This window comes from Toxorhynchites rutilus, chromosome 2, assembly GCF_029784135.1.
Source record: "Toxorhynchites rutilus septentrionalis strain SRP chromosome 2, ASM2978413v1, whole genome shotgun sequence".
In the NCBI taxonomy this organism is placed as follows: Eukaryota; Metazoa; Arthropoda; class Insecta; order Diptera; family Culicidae; genus Toxorhynchites; species Toxorhynchites rutilus.
Window position 1 is genome coordinate 288,916,281 of NC_073745.1, and position 26,487 is coordinate 288,942,767.

The window sequence follows — 26,487 nt, forward strand, 5'->3', positions numbered from 1 at the left end:
CGCTGAACCAGACGGGCCTTGGAAGAAAAGTTCGTATTTCAGGAAGAAAACGACCCGAAGGATACTGCCAAAAAGACCAATTCTTGCTTCCGGTCTTGTCGGTTCAAACTGCTGGAATGGCTTTCGAAAAGCCCGGCCTCAATCCCATAGATAATTTGTGTGTGGTTCTCGATACCAGGGTTGAAAAAACTAGTGTTATCAATAAAAATAACTATTTAGAAACCCTGGAGCGCGCTTGGGAAGAGCTAGATCCACAGCACCTGAAGAACCTGGTGAAGAGCATGCCGAAGCGCCTGCAGTAGGTCCTTAGGACTAAAGCAGGTCACACTAATTATTAATGCGCTTTTATTTTAATTTATCTTTTCTGGAACCAAAATGAAGTGGGCACTTTTTTGTTATTTTTTTTTTTGTTTTCCAAATTGTTTCTACTTTTTTTTCAGAGTTATATAAGTGAAACTCAAAAATAGTATGGAAAATGAGGTATCAAAAAAGACTACAGCGTGTTTACTTCGATTTGAACCGAAATTATGAGAGAAATTTAAAACAATGAAATGTGCATTTCATCTCGCCTATTTTGTTTGTACATATGATGAATATATTGCTTAAAAAATAATCAAATTTCAAGTTTATACATGATAATGCATTATTTAAAAAAAAAATCAAACCGAATTTAAGGCTGAAAGTGATGTCAATAAATACCGTGAATTTAAAAAACCTGTAAGCATGTGACCCATAATTCATAATTCAGGGTCGAGACGTTTGAAGCTTCTATTTTATACAATGGAATAATTACTGCTTCGTTTTTGGGCACTTTCACCCATAACTCAATCTTGAACAACCGAGTCATGATTTTTTATGTTCGCCAAACGTTAGCTTCCATCCAACCGTCGAAGAGAAAAGACAAAACAAAATATGATTTACGGAGGAATGTTAATAAGGCGCACGCAATTGTCTTAAAAAAAAGTTCTTTAGAGAAAATCTAACTTCATTTCTCGTTTACGGTAATCTTAAGACTAATATGATACTCAAGTAGAGAAAAAAGGATAGATAAAAAATGTGTCAAAACATGAAAGAAAGAATCGAATAATAAGCCTTATTAGTGGTGGTGGTGGTAGTTTGCAAAAGTAACAAACCATAATGGAAAATACGTAGTATCACAAAAAAGTTTGGTCACGTAATCAAAAACGAAAGATTGTTCAAAAATCATTTCTGATGAAAACTCAATTTTTTTCCAGCTAATGGTATGCGATTAGATTTGGTTTCTTCATGCAAGTAAATGTCGATATATTTTTTTTTACTCGGCCATGACGTCCAATGTGTTTTTTTCGGGATGGCGTTTTAAATAAGCTTACATATTTTGTTCTGAATGTATTTGAAAAATTGCTTTAGCAGAATCGATTGAAAAGTAACGAAAGCTGTTTAAAGAAAAACTAGTAAAAAAAAGGTTAAGCGCACACAGGGAGAGTGCTGCGGTAAAACGCTTCTGATAAATGCAGAACTGGATTCCTTGCGATTTTGCTTAAATATAATGTTTGTTTTTTGTTTTTAGTTGGTTTAAATCAGCTATTTGGCTAAAAATATTCATGCTTCGGATCTAGAAAAAAAAGAAAATACACTTCATTCGGAGTCTGAATAGCTGGCAATGGTTGATTCCTTCTAATTCTATAATGCGATCGATATTCAACTGAAGAAAAACAATAACTGATCTATGGCTAGAGGATAAAAGTTGGCTGATCCTATGCTAAGATTTGCGCTAAAGAAATAGATTTTAGATTTATCATAATTTGATCTCGCTAAAGTTCGACCGGCAAGAAATCATTCTAATTCAGTACAGAAAATATTCTAGAAAACTAAGGGAAAAAGCGTTCATTCTAACAGCTATCACTGATAGTATAGAAAATCCAATCAAAATCTTTTTTATGCATAATTCATTAAGGGCAATCTATTTTTTTTTCTCTCTCGCTGCTGACAAAAAGTTAATAGCAATTTATGGGCGAGAAAAACGATCTATTAGAGTGGAAAAGTATACAATTTCAACACTGAGAATGATGGTTGGGATGCTGGGCTGTGGTTGGATAAGGGATGACATGGTGAGTTGAGATGCGCGCGTGTGTGTGTGTATTAAATGAGAAACGGTATGATGGAGACAAAGTGTAAGGATTAATTCCTGTCGACTTGAATTTTTTTTCCGGGCATACACACATATTTGGGTGTATTTTCCTTTGCAAGATTTTATGATACGAAACAGTATTTGATTTGGGGAGTATATTTGCGTATCTATTTTGGGATAGATCTGTTAACGATTACTGTGATTGTTTCTGGATTCAGGAAACAGGAAAAAGGCAGTTATGCCAATCCAATTGCTTGTTCCGTGACACTTTCGCCGCTCAATTGATTGTGACTAAGCGGTTACCTTCATGTGTGAAAAAGGGACTGCGGGAGGGATAACGAAAGCGAATGGATGTTGACAACTAAACCATAGTTTCCTGAGAACGATAAATTTGGATTTTTTATTGTGGAAGTTTTTTTTCCGCTGTTTTCCACGCTTAAGTGGCGAGTCCGACATGTTGGGGAAAAAGGAAGACTGACTGGTGGTTGTGTGTATGTGGAGATAATTTGATTTGATAAGTTTCTGATTGCCAATTCAGAAAGTGAATCAATTTGGGGGACGAATTATCCTTTTTTTCGGAAGCGATGAAAGGATACAATTTGCTGGGTGTCACTCGCGAATGTGTGCTGGGAACCAAATTTACCCTCATTCAAACTGTACCCTTTTTGACTTTCAACGACGATATTCTATGGGTTGCTGAAGTGAACAGAAGAGTGATGTGATTTTTTTTTCCAAATTATTAAACTGTATAATTTTTTTCTGGTTAGTGGATGATGATTTCTGGTGAGTGTTTTGAGTGGGAGCAAAGTTTTGAGTCGGTTAGTTCGTTCTTTATTTCTACAAGTGATGGATACTTATTGTTTGCTTTGGGTTATTCTCATTTATACACACCCAGGCATTGAGATCATTCGTCGCGGCTATCGGGAAGGTTGAAACGTCGTTCAGTTGGGCTAGGTTTTTACCATTTCATTGCTGCGTAAACATATTTTTGCGCCACCTTATTTTCTATTACAGAACAGGTAACAGTTTACCGATTGTCAACCCACATCAATCAAAGCTTGACACTAGATGTCTATCAATGTGCACGAAATGTTTTATTTCTTTCTTTGAGGCTCCTTTGGCTGTGGTATGTCTTCGGATAGTATGAATTGATCTTTATTTCTCTGTGAGAACCGTTATTTTATGTCTTAACTGCGGCTTCAATATCATAAATGATTATTATAAAAAGTAATTCTTTCAAATGCTTTATTCGAGTTGCTGTCTTATATTTCCGCGATGAAGCTGGTTTCATTTTTTTAAAATTAATTCAGAATGTGCCGGACATAGTTTCGTAATGCATTGAAATCCGGACACTTCAGCGCTTACGATAATAACTTCAACTTCAAAAGATTTTTTTTTTGATCTATGAAAATTCTATGTAATTGTTGAAAGTCACTATATTTCAACACATTTCGGCTGTTTCGTTACTTTTTACTTCCATTTTTGGAAGGATGTCGGGAGTGAGAATTGAACTCGTGATCTCTGCGTGAGAGGTATGGATGTTAAAGGGTGTGTCACATCAAATTGCATCACGGAAAAAACGCTGTAGAAATTTAATTTTTAGGAATTATATCTTCAGCTTTCGCTTATAATCAGATAAGAGTGTATAGATCACGTTGGCCATGCTTCACTGTCAATTTTTCGTAAATTTGGAAAAATGTCGTCGAACGAAAAAGAGCGTCGTGAATTAATCCTGTGCACTCATTTCGAGAATCCGGAGTTGTCACATCGGGACATCGGTAAGATGCTGGGAATCGTCCAATCCACGGTCAGCAGAGTACCAAAAACGATACTTCGAGAACCTAACTATCGACCGGAAGGTGAAGAACAGCAAAAATGGATGCTCCGTCAGTGAAAAAGATCACAAGCGCGTAGTTAAGCAGTTTAGACGTGATCCGAGAAGTTCGGTCCGGGATGTCGCCAATAAGCTGAATTTGTCAAGTTCATTCGTCCAGCGGACCAAGCAGCGGGAGGGCCTGCGTACATACAAGGTTCAGAAGGCTCCTAACCGCGACGAAAGGCAAAACATGGTGGGGAAGACGCGAGCCCGGAAGCTGTACACCGAAAAGCTGACGAAGCCGCATTGCCTGGTAATGGACGACGAAACCTACGTCAAAGCGGACTTTCGTCAGCTGCCGGGTTGTTCTTCTCCGCAGAGGACAAATTCACCGTTCCGGAGGAGATTCGCAAGCAGAAACTATCCAAGTTTGTCAAAAAGTACATGGTGTGGCAAGCGATCTGCTCTTGCGGAAAGCGGAGCGCCCCCTTCGTGATGACCGGCACGGTAAACGGGCAGGTTTACCTTAAGGAGTGCCTACAGAAGCGCTTACTACCACTATTGAAGCAGCACGAGGGCCCGACCATCTTCTGGCCGGATCTCGCTTCGTGTCACTATTCAAAGGACGTGTTGGAGTGGTACGAAGCCAATGGGGTCACCTTTGTGCCAAAGGAAATGAACCCGCCCAACGCGCCGGAGCTTCGCCCAATAGAGAAATATTGGGCGATTATGAAGCAGGCCCTCCGGAAGAACCCAAAAGTTGTCAAATCGGAGGCGGACTTCAAGAGAAAATGGATTTCTGTTAAAAAAAAACTACAACCTGACGTTGTACAGAACCTTATGGACGGGGTAAAGAGGAAGGTGCGAGCATACGGGCTTGGGCTCGAAGTATGAATAAAAAGAAAATGCCAAAAGTTGTTTAATAGTTTTTATTTTACTGTCTAAAATTTACAAAAGGATCGGTCTACTGGGCGAATTTCTACAGCGTTTTTTCCGTGATGCAATTTGATGTGACACACCCTTTACCATCACGTTATTATATTATATTGACTTATAGAATTAGTTAGACTAAGTTGATAGAATATAATTAGAAGACATTCATGTATGTTATGAATCACAGAATTCCACAAAAATATGTTAAATTTGTACAAAATTTGAAAATTTCTTCATTGTGCCGTGATTCTAAATCCGAACACTCTTTTAATCATGATTTGAAAAAAAAAAAATTAAAACCAAAATTACGTACGAATGCTTACACATTCCACAAGTTATCTTCTAGTTATCTTCTGAATTGCTTTCACATCCACCATATTCGCCAGATTTGGAACTCAGAGATCATACAAATATGAAAAAATAGCTGATCGTAAAGAATGCTTCGAATAATTCAATTACTGGATTGAACACTTATTTTGAATCAATCGCATTTAGGAAGGATTACTTAAGTTAAGTTGGGATATAAGGTAGTTCGCCTCCACGCGGTGTATTCTGGGTAACGCTAGATTTGAGCGTTTGGACTTCAGGCTTTGAGTTGCTCAAACAGTGTATGTCTCGGATCGAGTAGCTGGGTAAGAAATGCTGGATCCTATCAGCTATAATTGTGGAATGGAATGGTGGAATGTAAGTATCGCGACCCCTGAATGTAAGTTTCGCGAAAGTCTACAGTTTAATCAACATCTACACACCGACAAACGATGGTGGAACTCAGCATCCTCCGTGCTAACTGTTCACGGACCAGAAGAAGAATCCAGAGAGCATGAACCGACGTTGGAATAGAGGAGCAATGCGCGTTGCTCCGAGCGACCAGAGCAGCCTTGAAACGGGAGATACGAAGAAGCATATCAAACTTCTATAGGGAGGTGTATGGAGACGTCGATGCAAAACCTTGGGGTGGAGCATATCGAATCGTGATGACGAAATTCCGTGGTTCAACGACTCCCATGGAATTATGTCCGGATAAACTCGAGGTCGTCGTGAAAGGACTCTTTCCGCAGCACGACTCACCGACGGGGAGGACGAAATCGAGAACGCACAGACCACCAACGAAGAACTCATCGCGGTGGCAAAAGGTTTAAAGGTGAAAAAAGTACCTAGACCCGATGAAAATCGGCGATCCTTGCTTTCCCCGACATGTTGAGAATGGTGCTGCAGAGATGCTTGGATGATGGTCACTTCCCTGTGAAATGGAAGATCCAAAAGCTGGTGCTGCTTCCGAAACCAGGAAAGCCACCTGGAGATCCAGCATCGTATAGATCTTTTTGTTCGCTGAATACCTTTGGAAAGCTCTTGAAGAGGGTTGTTCTCAACAGACTAGTAAAATGCACGGATGGTGATTACGAATGGTCGAAAATGCAGTTCGGGTTCCAGAAAGGAAGGTCGACAATGGACGCGATTTAGACTGTTATCGAGAAAACCCAGGTTTCGCTTATACAATAACGAAGAGATGCGCAGTGATTTTGATCGACGTGAAGAACGGCTTTTATAGTGCCAGCTGGGAGGCCATCGCCGAGGCGCTACACAGATTAAAGGTCCCTGACTACCCGTAAAGGATACTGAGGTGTCATTTCCAGAATCGAATCATGGTATACAACAAAGACAGGGGACATCTCGGAGTGAGTTCCACAAGGTTCCATCCTAGGTCCAACGCTTTGGAACACGATGTACGACGGTGTACTAACGCTGAAGTTATCCAGAGATGTGGAAATCGTGGGCTTCGTAGATGACATCGTAACAACGGTAATCGGCGAGACGCTCCAGGATGTTGATATGGTGGCGACTGAGGCAGTAGACACGATCGGCAGCTGGATGGACTCTGTATAGCACCAGATGGCACATCACAAAACCGAGGTACTGTTAGTGAGCAATCGCAAGGCAGTGCTGCGGTCAGAAGTCTCGGTCGGCAGACATACCATCGTTTCGTTGCGGGCAGTGAAATACCTTGGAGTTATGATCGACGACCGACTAAATTTCAACCAGCATGTCTACTCTGCATGTAGGAAGGCGGCAAAGACAATCAACGTGGTGGCATGGATCATGCCAAATGGCTTTGGTCCAAACATCAGCAAGAGGCGCCTCTTGGCAAGCGTATCTTCGTCGATACTGAGGTACGGTGGCTCTACTTCGTTGGCAGCTCTGGAAACCTACCGAAATCGGAGTAAGCTGAACAGCACATTCTGGCTCATGGCCATACGAGTTGTAAGCGCGATGATTAGATGATTCGCATCTGCATCACTCTGGCGGAGGACAGTGAGTGCTACAAGCGGCGGGAAACCAGAGAGATCCATAAATTGATAAGAACGGAGTCGTTGCACAAATGGCAGCGGGATCTGGTTGAACAGGAAGCACGGTGAGGTTAATTTTTAATTGATGCAGTTTTTGTCTGGACATGGCTGCTTCAGGCAATATCCACATCGGTTCGGGCACGCAGTGTCACCCCTCTGCTCGGAGTGTGGAGATATGGATGAAACACCGGAGCACGTCGTTTTTGTCTGTCCCAGGTTCACCGCAAGGCGCGAGGGGCTGCCTGCACTTCATGTCGGGAATATTGTGGAGAAAATGTGTCGTGACGAGAGGATCTGGAATGCCGTTAACAGTGCCGACAACGCCTGACGGTAAAATGTGAACAACGGTGACTGCTGTTTCAATGGATGGTACTCCACGAGAGTAGCTGTGCGCGTTATGAAGGAGGCAATGCCTAATCGGCGCTCCGCTGGGAAGAGAAATCCTTCTAGGGTGGCTGTGACGGGTTGCGCGTTACGTTGGAGGGCAATTCTCGACGTCTCGACGAGTAAACGGATACTAGCGAGATGGAATGTAAGCGGGGTTTTGAACACCAAAAGGTGTGCAGGCAATGCCTATTCGTGGACTGAAAAGATGAACACTGCGAGGGTCGTTTCGAAGGAGCGAGCGTCAAGGAAGGAGTCGTCTAACCGGTGCATACACCACGAGAGTAGCTGTAACGGAGTGCGTGTTATAATGGAGGGCACTACCAAATCGGCGATTCGTTAGGAAGAGAAATCCCGGGAGAGTGGCCGTGACGGGTGGCGCGACATGTTAGAGAGCAATTCGTAATCGGTTCACGTCTCGACGGGTGAACGGCTGCTGACATAATTGTAATGACGCGAAAAAAGAATGAAAAGATAATAACAACAGGTGAAGTGCATGAGCATAGCCGCTCCCAAAGTAGTCGCCTAGATGAGGTCCCGGGGGGAGGGGGTTACGAGTAGAGGGGTTGGTTTTAGTCTGTGAGAGTCCCACTCTACGTCTGGGTTAACCCCTCCCAGATAAGGCTGGTAGAGTGTTCCTTACCTCTTTAAATAAAAAAAAAAACACCGAGAAAAGATAAACCGATAAACTCGTCAAGGACGAGTTCCACGAGAAGCACGAACAAACCAATGGCGAGTGCCCAAAACACGATATGGAAATCGTCATCGGGGATGCAAGTTCACAACCTGCTCCCAAATCGATCATGTCCTGATCGACGGTCGACACTTTTTGGATGATATGGATGTGAAGGCTTTTCGGGACCCGAAAATCCACTCTGGCCACTATCTCGTCGTATGTAAGATCCGCGCATGTTTGTCATGCTGAAATCTCGCTCAGAGAGAACAATTTCACCATTCAACCGTTCAATGCGGACGCACTTGGCAGAAGGCAACACCAGAGCGCTGGATCGAAGGATCGAAGAACAGGGAAAACGAGTAGGAGATATGAATGGCCTGTGGAAAAATATCCATGGTGCCATCGAAACGACTACGAGAGAGGTGGTAGGCACGACGTGAGGAAGACAGTGTAACAGTTGGTTCGATGCCGAGTGCCAAAGAGTGACAGACGAGAAGAACCAGGCCAGGAAACACATGCTCACTGTGACTATGTGTCCAGCACAGAAAGGTACGGAAGTACAAGAGCTGCCGAAAAAGGAGTCTACCGTCGGAAGAAGAGCGAGTACGAACAACCGGTGGTCGCCAGCGCAGAGAGCACCTATGCGAGAAACAACGCGCGGAACTCCTGTACAACGGTGAACACCATCAGGAGCAGGAACCTGATAACTGACGGATCGACGGTTGTAGCTAGGTTGAAGACCACTTTCGGGCTTTGTTGAATGGAGAGTAAGGAAAAGAGCAAATCAGGAACAGCATGAGGGCTGTGAGCGATGGACAAACTGAGGAGCAACAAACACAGGATGAGGTTAAAGAGGCGATCGTTGAGCTGAAAAATAGCAAAGCCGCTAGTAAGGACGGTATCCCGACAGAACTAAAAAAGCGGGAAGTCAGCGGCTGCACAATGTGATCTACCGGATGGATTGAGCGAATGAATAAATACCAGATGACTGGTCGGAAGGTCTCATTTGCCCTATCTACAAAAAGAGCCATCGATTCGATTGTAGTAACTATCGAAGGATTACGTTGCTCAATTTTGCATACAGATTGAGAACGTTAGCGGAACCCTTTGTCGGCGAATGCCAAGCTGGTTTTCAAGAGGGACGCTCCACGACGGACAACGGGTGCAAAACTTTTTTTCAGCAGAGGATCAGGAAGAGGCTCCGAGGTAGACCCTATACTAGGTGGTTATGTGTTGTGGAGGGAGATGCGGTATTCCGAGACCCAAGACCGACGATACTAAACATCTTTTATCCATTCGGCGCTGGTCCGGTAAACGGACTTTTGCTACAAAAGCAAAGTAAAGTAAGTACCTTGGACCGAAGCAACGTTTATCAGTGATACAAAATGTTCTCAAAGAGCCGATAAGATGAGAATCTAAACATAATCGGCTTGTGTCATTCGTGTCATTTTTCCAATGATTTGGGCGCATCCGAATTTGTACAACACTGAATAATGTGATATAACAAATATATCTTTTGGTCGGGGTTTCAACATGTTTTTATGCAAAGCCAACAACAAATTGCTGCATAATATTTTCAGTGTGAAATATTGTTTTATTCAAATGCGTCGAAAATGTACAACATTTACAACAGAAATATGTAAAATCAATCATCAATCAAATGGTATACCAATAAAAAAAGCTAGTTACATTTGACGAAGGAATTTGTCTAATTTAACTGACCTGCTTCTGACTTTGGAGTGACTAGCGGACACTGGAGATGCACTGGAGATGCTACACGAGAGTCTATATTCAACCAAGGTATATAGCCATTTCCATAGAAATCGTCGGAAACAGGCTAACGAATCTAGATTATTCGAAGAGTTATGACTGAACATTGGCTAAATTTGTTCTGTGTATCTCTTGTATTATTGAAACTAAATTCATATGAGATTGATCCTAATTGGGTTATATTTCAAAATTAGACTCATATCCTCTCATAGGTGCTCATGAGAACCTAAGCTGAAACTGATTCTTTTTTTTATTTTCATGTAGATCCACGAAGCCACTAAGCCATTGGTCAATCGTTTCTAATTGTATTTATATATTGTTCTTGTACTATGGAAGAAATCTTGTGTCAAGCATTGAAATCAGTTCATAGCAACTGATGGTAAAGCCCACATTACTCCAGGATATTCGAATACCCTCTGATCGGCAGGTGACATAAACGCTCAACATTGTGTTGGAATCACCGCTGAATTGCGTTATTACGCAATTTGTACGAACTCCACATTCAATACATTAACTTCAGTCTCAATTTTTACACACTATCAAATGTCAAACAACTGAGTGTTCCGTGTATGAGTTGAAAGCTGCTATAGCGATGGCACTGATTGTTAGATGACACAGTACGGACACTCTAACCTAGGGGGCATGATTGCCACCGAGCTAAATGCATGGTATTTCGCGCAATGGGGAGCTATTACAGTGTACCCTACCCTACGAGAGTCGGTTTACGTTATGGGATGATATGGTTTCATGATGGATAATATATTTCGTATGATGAACTGTGCGGTAGAGTTTTCTGTTTTCTGCCTCCATCCCAATGCTATAAAGTAGTAATCTAGGACTGTTACACTCTCAAGCACAATCCTCCTACAGCAGCGACTGAATCAGCCGGACAACCTTCAGCTGCGATTCGTGGCGGCAGAACCTTGATCACGGATCGTTTTCTTCCCATGAGCTGTGGCATCGGTTGTACAAAATAATGTTTTCCGTTTACCAGGAAGTAATTATTGTATAAATATGGTAAAAATTGAATTGATAAAAGGCTAGAGAAATGGAGATAAAAAGTCACTTACCTGGTATTTTCATGTGTAGGGAATAAGTATATATTTTGACTGAAATGTTTGTGTTAATTTACACAGGCCGATTATGGGGCAAATGTCGAGGAAAATTGTGTACAGTCACGTGAGCAAATAAACTTCACTCCTGCTGCGTTTAATCGTGCCAAACACTGCGCTGTTTATTTGTACAGGCTTCGGTGCTGCCTCTCTGGGGTTGTTAGGGCTGACTTTATGTTATCCTATGGGGCACTGGGGGAGGAGGTCGGTTTGATTTCTACACACACACTCACTCTATTCGGCTATAGGATAAACGCGTGACAGTAATGTACGTAACTCTTGCCTAAGGCGTGTGATTAATTTCTGTCACGTACGCTAAAAATCCCGAGGGCAATCGATGGAATTTGCTCCACCCATCGAAGCGGCTAGCCGTGGGAAGGATCGGAACATATACTGCTTTCACCTTCGTAAATTTAAGTACCATCAAAATACAGCCGCAGCATTTTTTTTCTACTCTGCTAATGGTTTTACTCGAATTCTATCCTCACGCGACTCACGACCTCTGATTGTTTATAGAGCCGCAGTCGAATCCTGACTTTCGGCAGTTTACCTTTGCGTGACAAAAACAAACTTTGTATAATATCTACTCATCCTCACCACGCTACGGTTTACGTTAGAATAAAACTTCTCACTCTAGCCGCGAGGTCCGTTTGACATCCAACCAAGCCTTTACCACCAGACCCTATTGTAACTTTTGTTCAGATTTTATCTTCCCTAACCGAACACTTTCCTTCTCGCCGCAAATTATATATAACCTTTTTTCTTTACTCACAGTCGGTCGAACATACTAACCATAAAAAGCTGCCTTTATCCACCTAATTGGTTGGTTTGATCCGTTGCTACTATGCTGCGGACAAAAATTTGCGTAAAGTAATTACCCAAATCTAATCTCTCAATACGTGTGACCTCAACTTGTGGAAAATTCGCTCTCTTATTCATGCGGTATGCGGTATTCTTCGGTTTTGTTATCTCGGGAATTAATTGCTTGCCTCTTGTCAATCAGACCCACAAAAACTAAAACCGAAAAGCGACGAGTGATAGGGGGCCGCAAGAAATGTTTATCCCCTTTTTAGTTTTGTTTTCCCGCAATATGTTCTAAGAATACGCATCATGCCATGAACAGAGCGCGTGTCAGACTGATTGAGCTCTCTGATTGATTGTGCTTTATTTATTCAGTTTTTTTTGTTTGTTCTCTATGTCTTCTTCAAATGGGCTGGGGGAAGATTTTGCGAGACGTAGAAATTCAGTGAAGTTCCGGTAAGTTTCGACACGGCCGTTCGTTATTCTTTTTTTTCTGCACCCGGGACACTAGGGTGTATCTCAATTGGTTAGATTTGGCATATCGTTGGAGCTTGTTTGGATTCTGATTTGTGGTCTGATATATTGGGTAGGGGGCCGTGGTAATATGGTTGCTGCTTGTCGTCATGACAAGGTCCTACCGTTCAGTGGTCTCATTTCGCGTTTATTTAACGTCGCGGCGCCCGGTGGAGGCGCGTGGTATTTTGTTGGTGTGGGGCAGGATTTTCTTCAGGCTACGTAGCCCAGTCGAGAAACCTCCATTGATTTATAGGGATGGATACACTAATAGTCATTGTGAATATGAGAGCTAGAGCGCGAATTGACTAAAACAGGGCACACACTTCCGAGTTTTTTGGTTTTTGATTAATACTTCGTGAACTTCGTTATTCGGAAAGTAAAGTTGATTGTGTACATAATTGATGGTTATTAACAACACTTTTTATAAATATTTTTCTTATGTTTTCAGTAGTTCCCTGCTTATATGGCACTAAAATATTGTTTTTGAAAGGAAACCAAGGAACACAAGATAGTGAAAATTAAAGTATTGATTCTACCTTAGTACTTCACTGAAGTACAATGGAATTTGTTTCAATGAAGTTGTTGATATTACGAAATAATTACAGTATAAACATTTAGTGAAATTGCAAGTTGACGACCGATGTTCTGAATAGTTTCGCAATCAACGAAAAACGTTCTTCTGAAATTCTAAAGCTATGATTAGGGGACATGATTGATGTACATCAGACGTTATGCACTCATACGGACGTTTAACCCAAGCGATGTTTTCGAGAAATACATTAAGTATCAGATAGTGAAAATGTATCCAGCCATGTTCATAATTTCAACTATGAATTATTTTTTATATTTATAATATTCATTATTTTTTAGTATTATGCAATCAACATGAATAGTAACACTATGGTGACTATTCCGGAATCGAACCGTGAAACATTAAAAAAAAACTATTTTGAGCGATTCAGATGTCAGATCTTCCGAGAGTATCCACCGAACTATGAGCAACGCGTCTCAAGAAGCAGGGCTACAGAGCTACTTGAAAAAGGAGAAACCATCACAAATGGAAGAAAATATCAACTAGCGTCAAGTAACTGAAGAAGACTATACAGACTTCATGTTAGTTGATCACTTCAAACGCATAGTACTGAACCTTACTTAGCCATTTCTATATAAATGTCCTTATATGTCCACTAGAAAGCAGTCGGCAACCAGGAAGAATGTATTCGATTGCATCTCTTTCGTATCATATGGACGAGTTTTAACTGGTCTAGAATTATATTATAGATAGTGAAATAGCTGCTCTTTGATAATTCAAACAACCGAAGTTCGAATCCTATCCAATGTTCGTAGCCGTCACTAATTTCAAACATTTATATCCCACATATAATCCAATTGAATAATTTCTGTTTCTTCAAATATAAACATTCTCATATGGCTATGATTACATTTAACGTAGATATTTTCCGACATTTTGTTTCTTGTATATGTCTGTAATAAATCCTACATTCGTATGGCAATAGTCGTATTAGATATTTATTTCGCTTCCACTTATGCATGTATATATTAGTAAGACACATCATTTACCACCTAAAATATGGGGTAAATGATGTAGTAAATAAAATTCAATGTTTGCTGGATTGATTCATTTGTTGAGTACTGTTTTTAGCACTGATTACCTTTTTATCTCCTAAGTGTAACCTGTTCATTGAAACAAAAATTAACGAAATAATAAACCTGAGAAAAGATCTTGCACATACTTATTCCATTGCATGATTTACATTAAAAATAGCTAGCTACAAATTCAGTGAATTTTCTGAAACATTACTTTGCGTTCTACGTGACATTCCTAAAGTGCATTTTCAACACTGTATTTCAATGTTGAACAAAAAACGATCAACAATACTTCAAAGAATTGGATCGAAGTATTAGTAAAAAAAATGGATTTCTTATAAAGACAAAATATTGATGATGACATATTTATAAAAAAAAAATCGGCACAATGATTTGATTGAGAATGAACAACGTTACAAAAACTCATATAATATATTTTGACAACAGAGAAATTGTGCATCACCCCTCGTCACGATATAACAGTTGTTTGGAAACGAAACTGTCAACACAAACTCGGTGCAGTATAACAGTCGTATAAAAATAATTTGAAAGCATTCGCATTGATGGCATTGAGCTTTGTTTACTAGTTTAGGGGAACGTCAAAGAAAGTAATTGATTTTCAGGCGGAAAGAAGACATATTTAAAATTTAAATTAAATTTAAATCTTCTTCGTATCAAATTAGTGTTTAATTTGAAAGAAAAACACTTTTTATGCAGGCGGTGAAAACGTCTCATACGAAGATTGTTTCTAAAGATAATTTTATATTATAATGAAAAGTTTCAGTGAAAAAGGCCGGAAATGTATAGACGATTGGTTAAATAAGAGTCAGAAATACGTGTTCCAAGTAATGAAATAACATAATTTAGAAATTTTCTTTCAAATTTTAACATTTGAAAGCTGGCTTCGTGCCATCCAATCTGGTAGAAATTACATTATCGGCCCGAATTATGGTCCCCAAATTGAAAGACGACACCAGAATTCGACACGGTACCTCTGTCATCGAGAATTGAGCTTTGTGTTCCAGTCAGGGATGCCAGATTTGAAGACATGTCTTCATTTTGAAAACATTTGACTTACTGTGAAGACATTTGATTTGTGAAGACATTTTGAAGACAATATGAAATATGTGAAGGCATTTTTTGTGACATTATATGTTTTATTATATTGAGCCTCTACTATACAATAGTTTAACCTTTCTTCCAAACCACCACTTCTCAAATCGAAGGTTTTCCGGTTACATACCGTTTCAATAAATAGTTTATGGATATGGTTTGAGTTACAACAAAAACTTCAAAGCTGAAATGAACAAATTGAGTTATCACAGTTCCGTTTTTGTGGAAAATCTATATTCACTCAATCAATGGTTTATCAAGTCAATTATCATTTCTGAACTCATAAAATTTAGTTCGCAGTTGCGCAATATGTTTTATGTTCATATTTGTTGAAATAAACTTCACCTCAAGGTAAGTTTAATAAAATGCGCTATATATAAATACCAATTAGGATAAACATTGAATAAGCTATTAAACTTTGTTCAAAAGTAAGTTATGTTTCATCCGATATGATATGTGAAGACATTTTAAAAAATCACCTGGCATCCCTGGTTCCAGTGCACTATGGTCCAGGAGGTGCATTTAAGTGGAAATTAGCATCTAGAGCTCGACAGTGATTCTCTAGACAAAAACTGTCTTCGACAAAGTTGTTACATATAATAGAGCGCTCATTTTTATGTTATCAAAAATAGGGTGACCAAAATTTACGATGGAATAAAAAATCTAACTTTCTTATCTTTATAGATAGAGGTAAACATAGTTCGACAATATTGTAGCTCTGGTTATTTTAAGTAACATAGCGTAGACTTTAAAGCAGCATCACTTCAGTTCAGTCTTATAGCCACTCAACATGGAGGTTCAAAGAAGACACATTGTTTATTTCCTTTTTCGGTGGACGAAATATTGAAGACGTTATACAATTATTACGAGAAAAATTTCTGACTATTTTCTTTTTCTACAATAACATATATTTATTGTATAAAAAGAAAAGCGGGGATCGACAAATTATCAAATGCTTCCTGAATAGAAACCGTATGGAGAACAACTCGGGGCTCGACGTGTTATTTTTTAGTAATATATTGACATATTTTACTGGCGATGAGTTGATTGATCACATTATTTTACCAAACTTTTGTTGTTCCTATTGTTTTATTCAAACTTATTTTTATAATCTTCCGTATGTACATATTAACCTGTTTTAGTTGTTATAATGGAAATTAAATTCATAGTAATAAATAAAAATCATACAAATAAAAAACTACAAAATCAAATGCTTAGCATTTTCCGGAACCAGAAGATCGGAATACTCTGGTGTTTGCCTATTACTAAGAGATAATACTGGATCCGAAGCTGTTGTGAAGCCCAGTTCTTCAGCAGAAATTTTTTCTGTAATCTCCCGAACACGGTTACGCTTCATCCTTTGGCTCAGCATTTGGCTTTTCAGGCACTTTCTGGCACTCAAAACACATATATCTTGGCATTTTTCTCGTAATAATTGTATAACGTCTTCTATATTTCGTCCACCGAAAACAAAAACAAATATGTGTCTTCTTTGAACCTCCATGTTGAGTGGCTATAAGACTGAACTGAAGTGATGCTGCTTTAAAGTTTCCGCTTACTATATGCATTTAAAAATTGCAACTTGTTCATTTATATGCAAAAACTAATAATTTCAAATTTAATTTACCCAAATACAAAAAATAACACTCTTTTGGAAATTACACCTTATGTAGAATCAAATGTGCTCTTTAAAATGCCATCAATAATTTTTTATTATGTTTGCCCCAAAAAGAACGACTAGCAAATGAAAAGGTCGTGTTTTCGGGGAAAAAACATCAATAGCTTTGAGTAGAATTAAGATACATACAAGTTATGCACCGTAAAATGCGTGGATTGGAAAGCTCTAAAGATCATTCAAAGACAGTTTTGATGTAGAATTTTACATATAAAAGTTAGAGCAAAAAAAACTTTTTTTCATGGTAACCCCAACTCAACCTAGAGAAAAAGCGCTATATCGGTTATTTGAAGAGATAGAAAGAAATATTGTTCCATAAAGTTACTTAAAATAACCAGGGCTACAATATTGTCGAGCTATGTTTACCTTTATCTATAAAGATAAGAAAGTTAGATTTTTCATTTCATCGAAAATTTTGGTCACCCTATTTTTGATAACATAAAAATGAGCGCTCTATTATATGTGACAACTTTGTCGAAGACAGTTTTTGACTAGAGACTCACTGTCGAGCTCTAGATGCTAATTTTCCACTAAAACTATGTTCTTGTATATAATGTTATCGAAAAAAAAAGTTTTAAGAAAAACTACGTGTTATTATAGTTTATAGAATAAATAGTTGATACGGAAAAGTTAACTTCAATTCATAATTTGTATTCTAAGAGTATGTTTATTCAACATTAAATCCAATATCACTCACGCTTCACATATCGCAATATGAAGCTTAGTGCCATCAACGCGAATAAATTCCGCAGATATTATAGAAACATATCTAAACAAGTGAAAAATACATTGTTTGCATCATTCCATTATTAGGATTCATTTTTTTTTTCAATTCATTTTCTAACATCGAATGTACATTCAACTCATCTTTTCGATATTAGAATTAATTAAGTCTTCAACAACTGTCTGTTTTGCACGCATCGTAAAAATTCGTAAAAAAAATTATTTGATTAATTAGTTCAATAAAAAACAGAAAAAACCTTGGACCTATCAGTATAAAAAGAACAGCTCTTCTTAAATTGTTCAAAATCCTTTGTTTTCTACGCGAAAAAATCCCAGCAAAATGTGTGCTGTAACACAATTGAATATAAATCAGGTGAAAATCAGGCAAAAATCAAAGCGGCCATCGGCTCAACAATGATATAAACATAAGTTTTCAAAAGTCCAAGCGTGAATGTGAAGATATTGAGAGTTCCTTATTGCTCAATTTGCGAATATTCGCTCAAAAGTTTGTATTTGAATGCGGGAGGATCGAAAATCAAAGAAGTAAGCTTCGCAATAATTGAACATAAGTTAATTAAAACCACTTTTTTTTTCTAATGAATCGTTTCCCTGAACGATAAAAACTCTGAGATGAAACTCAAGCCCAACGAAATTTGTCTAAAAAACTTGAAATCATCTGTCTTAGCTTCATTAATAGTTAGAGACTATCAAGTATTTTGAATGATAGTACTAGTCCGCATGGTTAAAAAATTACTATGACTTTAAGGATGAACAAAGATGAACTTTAAGAATTTGAAAATTCTACCTCGCCGGTTTAAGTAAACTAGCAAACTAGTTCACGTTGGCATTAATCTCTTCGGACCTTGGATAGTTGTTAGATTGCCGAACTATTTCAAGAAATGATAACACACTTCTAAAAAACAAGCTGCTTGTGACGAGATGTCCGTATGAGCTCCCATGGGATTGAATATTCAGCTTTCATCGACATCACAGAGTATAAGGATTAAAATTATGAATATGGTATAAAAATATGAACAATGAGCATTTGTTCGCCGAAAATCTCCATGATAACCCGAAAGAGACGTTGTTCCGCCAATCATGTCGAGCGGGAAGAATCTCGAGTGTCGCACCCGAATACCAGAATACCACGCGTCTCCACTGTAAAGAAACATAAGAAATAGTGTTTTTATTCGTACTTTTGTTATTGCGAATGAAAAACCGATCAAAACATTTTACTTACGAGTGGTAAAGCTAGCATTCACTTATACTGGAGTAAGGTAGTCCATTGAATGAGGAAAATAGGAACAATTTTAACCTAATTTTTTCTATATTTTCGTCGCATCCTACCCATTATTAAAATTTTTAATTTAATCTATATAATATCTCTTACACTAGAAGCACATATCTGTTTACTGTCCATATTAGCCAATTCGTCATTCTCGCATTCTGGTTATAGTGCTTGAGAAGATTGCCACTAACTTTCGAGTAACAGCAGTTCGCAAGCAGTTATCATGGTAAAATTTCATCATCCCCCCCCCCTTTCGAATCACAAAATTATCCTTCCATCCAATCGATGCGGACTGTAGGGCATCGTGTTCTCCGTGAACTCTACCGTGGAGCGTTTAGTATCCGATCCAAACAAACGGAGTCAGAACAAAAATATGTACCGAATAACTGAAATCCAACCGATACGTCAAATCTGAGAAATTGGGAAACACCCCACAGAAAGCGCCCTGTGATCACACAGGCACACATGTTAGGCTACGAGACGATGGCAGAATAAAATTTTGCTTCTATGGCGTACTCCCCCCTCCCATCGCACAAAGCTGCGCGACCCGCCGCGGTGGGTGCGGACCAGGCGGGCCCCGAGGTGCGATGTGAGACATACACGTACGCAGTGCGAGGGAGTGCAAAATCAAAAAAGCCATAGCTGGGTGGTGTGGTGGTGGACTGGTGGTCGGTTTGTGGTGTGATGAAGATGGCGAGGGGATTTGTTTTGGGGGGAGGGTGATCACTAGTGCTGTGATGGGGTGGTTATTAGGGAGTGAGGAGTAAACTAATTATTGAGACGAATTGAGCTTATTATGGATTCGTTTCGAATGCCCCGTGGCATTCGCGGCTTACTCGGGTAGCTTATCTTATCCGGGGGGATGGGACGGCACCATCGAAGAATAAATACCGTTGCCATGAGGGGGGTGAAGAAGGTTCGAAAACAATTGGGTTTTTCGTTTGCTTGTTGTTTTCTCACATGATGAGCGTACGTGGTTATGTGATCGTTTGTTTTTCCCCGCCTCAAACACAGACCACAGCCGGAAAATGCCAAGCATTGTAGTTTTTACGGCGCACCGAGAAATTCGTTTATTGCCCTGTTTCGTTCTCCCGCAGCCCTAGCCGGAGGAGATTTGATTGCCGATACAATCCGGGAGAAGGAACGACAGCAGCAGAAGCTCTGCAGTACGACAGAAACGTTGTTAGGTTGGGTTTGGGGGGGCGCTGCCCATACCTACGGTGGCTAGGCTGCTGCTAATCTTGTTTTATTAGCACTGTTTTTCCGCTTTTTCAGTGTCACAATGCATTTATTGCCGTGTGGTGGGACGATTTGAATCAATTTTGGGGCTTCTGTGGTACGTTTGGGCATCACTGGCAAGCGATAAACAACGCTGGGGACTCGAGGGTTGGTCGTGCGGTCGTTGTAACAAATTTATATTTCTGGCTATTAATCGTGCGAGGGTTACGTGTTTGGTGTTTGCGATACAGAAATGATGAGATTGGCATGAGTTGTGGTCGCAGATTTCAGCCGTTGTGGTGTGGACTCTAGTGGTGCGAGAACTTCAGAATTCGTGCATGTGTAGATTGACATAAAACATCATTTTGATTCGTGTTAAAATTCTTTGATCATCAGACTATATACATGGAACATCATCACTTTTGGAATTGTTTTTACTTTAAAATATCTACATATTTTTAGCTTACAGAAACACGTGATTTTGGTAAATTCACATGCTGTGTATATTCTGTAATATCTGCATCACTTGAAAACAAATAGCCGCTAACACCCTCACTCCATTGTCTACCGGGCAAAGAGGACACTCTCATACAATGGAGTTACGTCTGAAGAGAATATTGTGAATTTAATTGGACGTGAAGCGTCCCGAGTCGGAGTTGGTCCTGGAATGGACATAAGAGTGAGCAGCCAGAGCCTGAAGGACGATGTGCAAGAGTAGCCGGGTTCAACCCGAAGTGCTACCGTCACACGGAAGCACTAACCATTAACATCACCGTAGAAACGCTGAGTTTACGAGAAGTGTTACGACTGCCAGCGAACAGTTGTCCACTCTTGTGGGTATCACTAGGCGACGGATCATGTAGACGCCAGAAGTGAACAGGTTCGTAATCCGTGCTTATTTCATCTGCACTTTTTTGGAGACGAATACTTACAATATTCGAGGAAGCGTATTGAAAATCTTGGGACGCTTGATTGAAATATAAGTGACAAAGCAATTGTACGCAACATTATGCTCTTCAGAACAGAAGGGGCAGACGGAGAGTGTAATAAGCTTCAGGAACAACACAGTATGCGATGTATCGAGACGTAATTCAGTACGGCTGAGCAATATTTTCGCGAGTGGGGCTCGCTGTGGAAGCGCCAGTGGAAGGCACAGTACAAGAGTTCTGTCAAAGTTTCACAACCACAGGATCCAGAATTTGATAAGGGCCACAAAGGTTATGAACAAGTACGACCTTCCATCACACTTGATTCCGGAACATGGGTTACTGGGTTTCTGTGGCGACCGCTGAAAGTTTGGAATATCGTTCAAGACCAAAGGGTGAACTGGTTCAAAACGTTTCTGAACGGCGTGAGCTTCCATGACGAAGAAGATTGAAGTGACAGATCCGAAGCAAGTGTGCCACAACTGAAAGGTAAATGATGTATAACAAAGGCTGCAGATCGACGAAATTATGTCGCCAAGTTGCTGTGATCGTGCGTTCTACTGAACATTATTAGCTTGAGCTCATTGAACATCAACATCCGAACATCACCAAATGGTAGCCGGAAGTGAGCGTCCTATCAAAATGATTAAAACGTTACCTGGTTTTGTAAGCCACCTCGAACAATCGGATGTTCAAAGATAACGAGAGAGCGTTCTACGACCACATAAGTCACGAGAAACCCGACTACAGCGAAAGTTTACCAGATATTAACGATGTAATTAAACTCTGGACTGACATCTAGCAGACTCTAGTATGAAAGAGGAGAATTTTTGTGAAATAGGAGAGCAGCCAGCTATCGTCGTTGAAGAGATCAACGCTCTCCACGCTACTTACTACGACGACTGAAGCTGCGTTACCGGGAGTAGACGAACTGAATATTGCACTCCTCGATGAGTGCAGGAACAGCCTGAAAACAGCAATTAGCATCACAGCAAAGACCGTCCTCGGGTATAAACAACGTGAACAACGGAGCGAATGGTTTGACGGCGAGTGGGGAGCGCTTCTGAACAAGTATGACGCAGCACGCCCAGCCATACTGCAACGAGCGACTCGACAAAACGTTGAACGATACAGACTGAAGCGAAGACAGCAAACACATCTCTTTTGGGGAAAAAGCGCCACCTGGGAATATGTAGGAACAAAATACAAGGGAGAAAGTAGTTGCAGTGAACAACGACGATGAACTTCCCCTAGAAGTTAGAGAGATTGACTAAAGATTGCTTGGCGACGGACCGGATATTTACACTGCGGCAGATCTTCCGAATGTGCCGTGAGTCTCAAGTCTCTATGCACCACATCTTCATCAACTTTAAAGCCGCATATTATACCATCGATCGAGGACAGCGATGGCGCATCATAAACGCGTACGGCTTTCCCCGGAAGTTGATAAGACTGATTCAGACAACGATGAACGATGTACGGATCACTTCTCGGTAGCAACAACAACAATAACAACAACAGCTGTGAAATTTGAAAACGCATAGTCAACCGAAGTCCTGTCTGATACGGGCTTCGCAAATCCTTAGGGTCGAACAATGTCCGACCCTGTAACTCCGACCCGAAATTCCTGATGTCTCCAGTAGTCTACAGGCACGAAATTTGGACGATGGCCGAAGAGGATTCGCAGGCAACTGGTGTTTTCGAACGCCAAGTGCTAGGAGCAAAATACGGCGGTATACTGGAAAACGGAATATGAAGAAGCAGGATGAACTACGATCTGGCGCTACTCTACTGCGAACCCGGCATCCAGAAAATCGCCAATACTGGACGAGTGCGATGGGTAGGGTATGTTGCAAGATTGTCGGACAGCAGCCCCGCAAAGAAGGTGTTCACAGAGAATCCGGCGGGGAACGAGAGGAGTCCAGCTAGCGAGGCGGTTGGGCCAGGAGCTGGAGAACTTCAGCAATGGACCGTGTTTATGGGCGAAAGAAAGGGTGAGAGGGAGATTAGGCGGAACATTTGGAAGTACTACATGGGCTGAAAAGTCCCGGGATTTTTCAACAGACAGCGCCACTAAAAATGAACAAGATTCATTTCGAGAGGTTCATCTGTCACTAGCTCATGTGTGAAGTTTCATGACATTTCTTTTTTCTGTTCACAAACTACAGTTGTTTAAGTGTCGCTACCTGAGCATTCGTATTGAAAATGGAAAAAGAGGAATATTTTGATCAAACATAGTTTTTTGATGGGGAAAGTTCCTGAACAATTAATGCAGTGGTTGACGAAATCCAATTCCTTTGAGAACAACAGTTTATCGGTGGTTTAGTGAATTTAAAATGGGTCGTACAAGCACCGCAGATGTCCCTCGCGCTGGAAGGCCAAAAGAGGCTAAGAATCCAGAAATCGTAGAACAAGTGCATCGACTCGTTTTGAACGATCGTAAAGTGAAGTTACGGGAATTAGCTGAAGCCGTTGGCATTTAAAAGAACGAATGAAATACATTTTGCACGACATTTTGGACATGAAAAAGCTATCCGCGCGATGGGTGCCGCGTTTGCTGAACGTCGACCAAAAACAGCGGCGCGTTGATGATTCAACAATGTTGAAACGTAATCGAGTGGACTTCTTTCGACGTTGTGTGACAATGGTTGAAACGTGGATCCATTACCACACTCATGTGTCCAATAGGCAGTCTGCAGAGTGGCTGACAAACATATTTCGAAAACTTAGACGTTTTGTACTACGGGAAGGGAATCTAAATGTTGAAAGCTTTTTATACCAAGTGTATCGAAGGAAACAATGTTGCAGAATAAATACAGCTTTGTCCGAAAAAAACGATTTTTTTCATTAGAAATCCCGGGATGTAGTACTCTAATATGTTCACCATTGAGAAATAGTAACATAGTCTTAACCACGTATTTCTCGAAACAATAAAAACTGTTGAAATGAGACACCTGAATGGATGTTAGATGGACCATTGGACGAATTTGATATCATCTGTTCATTCCTCCATATGTCTTCAAGTCAAATCATGCGGTATGAACACCTTTCCGAGAAACAAGGATGTGTGCTATAACTTCAAATATTATCTCTGACTTCGCTTTAGCCTTGTGTTTCACGGTTAAATAATTAGTTTTTAGTGACATTGTACGATGACATTTACATAAATTTTGACAGTACTGTTATCAAAATGACGTCCAAACAAGAGGAGCAACGCATCGAAATTTTGCTAGCGCATCGTGAAAATCTGAACTATTCGTACGTCAAGTTAACGAAAAACGTAAGCAAATCGACTGATACTATCGTAATGGCAGTGTTCGGGGAGCGTTTGTCGGCAGCTAGGAAGACTAAATTGGGAAAAATTCAAAGTCGAAAGCTGCAGCGACGGAAAAAACGTGATAGCGCTTCGTTTTCAAGCGAAACCCCGATTTCTCTGCCCGGGATGTCGGAAACGAACTGAAGTGTCGTCTAAACCGTGCTCATATCTAGCCGATATATCGACTTTTAAAAAGGTAGTGACTTGAAATCGTGACGATAAACACAACAAGATGGTCAAAATACGACTCGCAAACTGCTGCACTCGATGATGTTGACTTGCCGATGGACTTGGACTACGTCAAAGAAGACTTCAACCAGGTTCCTGTGCAGGAATTTTACACTTCTTCTTATTTGGCTTCAAAGTTTGCAGTGTCAAAATTGGCTCAGAAATATCTGGTTCGGTGGAATATCTGTACCTAAGGCATGAAAAGCGATATTGTCATTGTAACCGCCAGGAAATTTACATGAACGAGTGTCTAGAACTATGTCTGCTGCCATTCCTAAAACAACACGATTGTTCCGTCCTTTTTTGGACAGATTCGGCATCCAGCTGTTATGAAACAAAGACCATGGAATAGTATGTAGTAAACAACGTGGTGACCAGAGACTAGAACCCTCACAATACGCCAGAGCTCAACTCAATCGAAAAAAATACGGACATCCGGAAGCAATTTAGGCCAAATCTGTGCTCTACGATTCACAGAAAGAACCAGGTGACCGTACATAATCTGATGGCAGGAGTTAAATGGAAGCGCGGCAATTCCGAATGGGTCAACCGATAATCGAGGAAGTTGCTTCTAACACGAAATCCATAAATGAGGAAGCTCTGCATGGTCTACCCAAGAGCACTGTAACTTCAGATTTGATCAGCTCGAAATGGATCTAATTTCGGGGCAGCATCTAATCTGTACGAATGAATATGCGCCCCAGCGAAATATCAAAACACTCGTCGAAAAGAGCATGTTTTATCCTAACCTAAATAAAAATTACGTAGGGCGAAATTTCGTGTTGATGCCTAGTGCAGAGTTGAATTCAGTTCGTTCAAACAGTACACACTGACACTCGGGTTACGTTTGCCACACCACAACTCCATTCGACTGTCAATCCAGATGTTTATGTAAGCTGCGGTTGTTTTCTTGTTTTTTTTGTTGTTGTACGGAATGCTAGTTTTTTCCGACTGCGGTGAGTGCCTGTCAATCCTCTGGACGATCACATAACCTTATTCGGGATCGGGCATTTTCCTGCACATGGATGTTTTGTTTTTTTTTTGCATGAGGAATTGAAACCGATAAATGAAAAATTCAAAATATGATTCATTGTTGTTCCTATTTATGGGGAGAACGAACTATTCATATCGTATCTTTAGCGGAAAACGGTTGCCTTTTGGGTTGCTGTCATTTTGTTTCACGCAGAAACTTTTATAAATTTATTCTGAAAAGGAGACAGATTCTGTCAGCTGGCGGTTCGGAAACCATGAAATGTATATGGATGTTTGCGTGTGTGAGAATGATTCGTTTACAAGCGGGGTGTTCAAAGAATTAATTTAAGATGTTCTTTTGGGGCGGTTTTTTGTATGTTTTTTCGTTTGGGGTTGGGTTTTCCAGGTTTCACATGGTTCGTTGGTTGGTTGGAGCGATGGGAAATTTTCTCAGCGCTATGAGTGTATACTGGCAGAGAGAACATGAGAAGGATTTTCTTTGGATTCTCGATACAGGAAAAATATAAAAATTATGAAACGATAAAATCGAGTATCGTTATGTTGATTGATTGATTGGTTGTTGCAAATGGTTGGAGAATTAGATAATGTTCTGTTTTTTTGTTGTAGTTGCATTACAATATGAGATAATAGAAACAAACTAAACGATGGAATTTTGAAGGAAGGATTAAATGAGCAAAAATGAAAAATCGGTGACCGTCTACAGGTACCTGTTGTGAGACTGATTTCCATAGCACGCTGACGGTGTCCCAAAACCTTAAACTGAGGCAAAGATACTTCACTCGAGACTCCGACTGAATTGGGGCCTTCATTCCATTTATATCGGATATCTCGCATCGTGTATCCGACTAGAGGAGCGAGAGGAATAGAGTTTTACGACAAATTGTTTTGAGATGTGCGTTATACAGGATTAAATAGCGAAAAAATTAGACACAAAGT

At 40.3% G+C, this 26,487-nt stretch overlaps 1 protein-coding gene across 12 annotated transcripts in view; it reads right to left on the minus strand.

Moving 5' to 3' along the window:
• LOC129767924 (gamma-aminobutyric acid receptor subunit beta) overlaps positions 1-26,487 on the minus strand; it is a 182,912-nt gene that overhangs the window by 27,603 nt on the left and 128,822 nt on the right. For 9 of the 12 annotated variants that reach the window (XR_008741596.1, XM_055769204.1, XM_055769203.1 and 6 more), the window contains exon 7: positions 26,259-26,396. The exons of the other annotated variants lie outside the window; for them this stretch is intronic. Coding sequence is in view for 8 of the 9 variants with exons in the window: in XM_055769204.1 (XP_055625179.1) it covers positions 26,259-26,396 (138 nt within the window). In the remaining variant the exon portion in view is untranslated. The remainder of the gene's footprint in view (positions 1-26,258; positions 26,397-26,487) is intronic. 12 annotated transcript variants of the gene reach the window in all.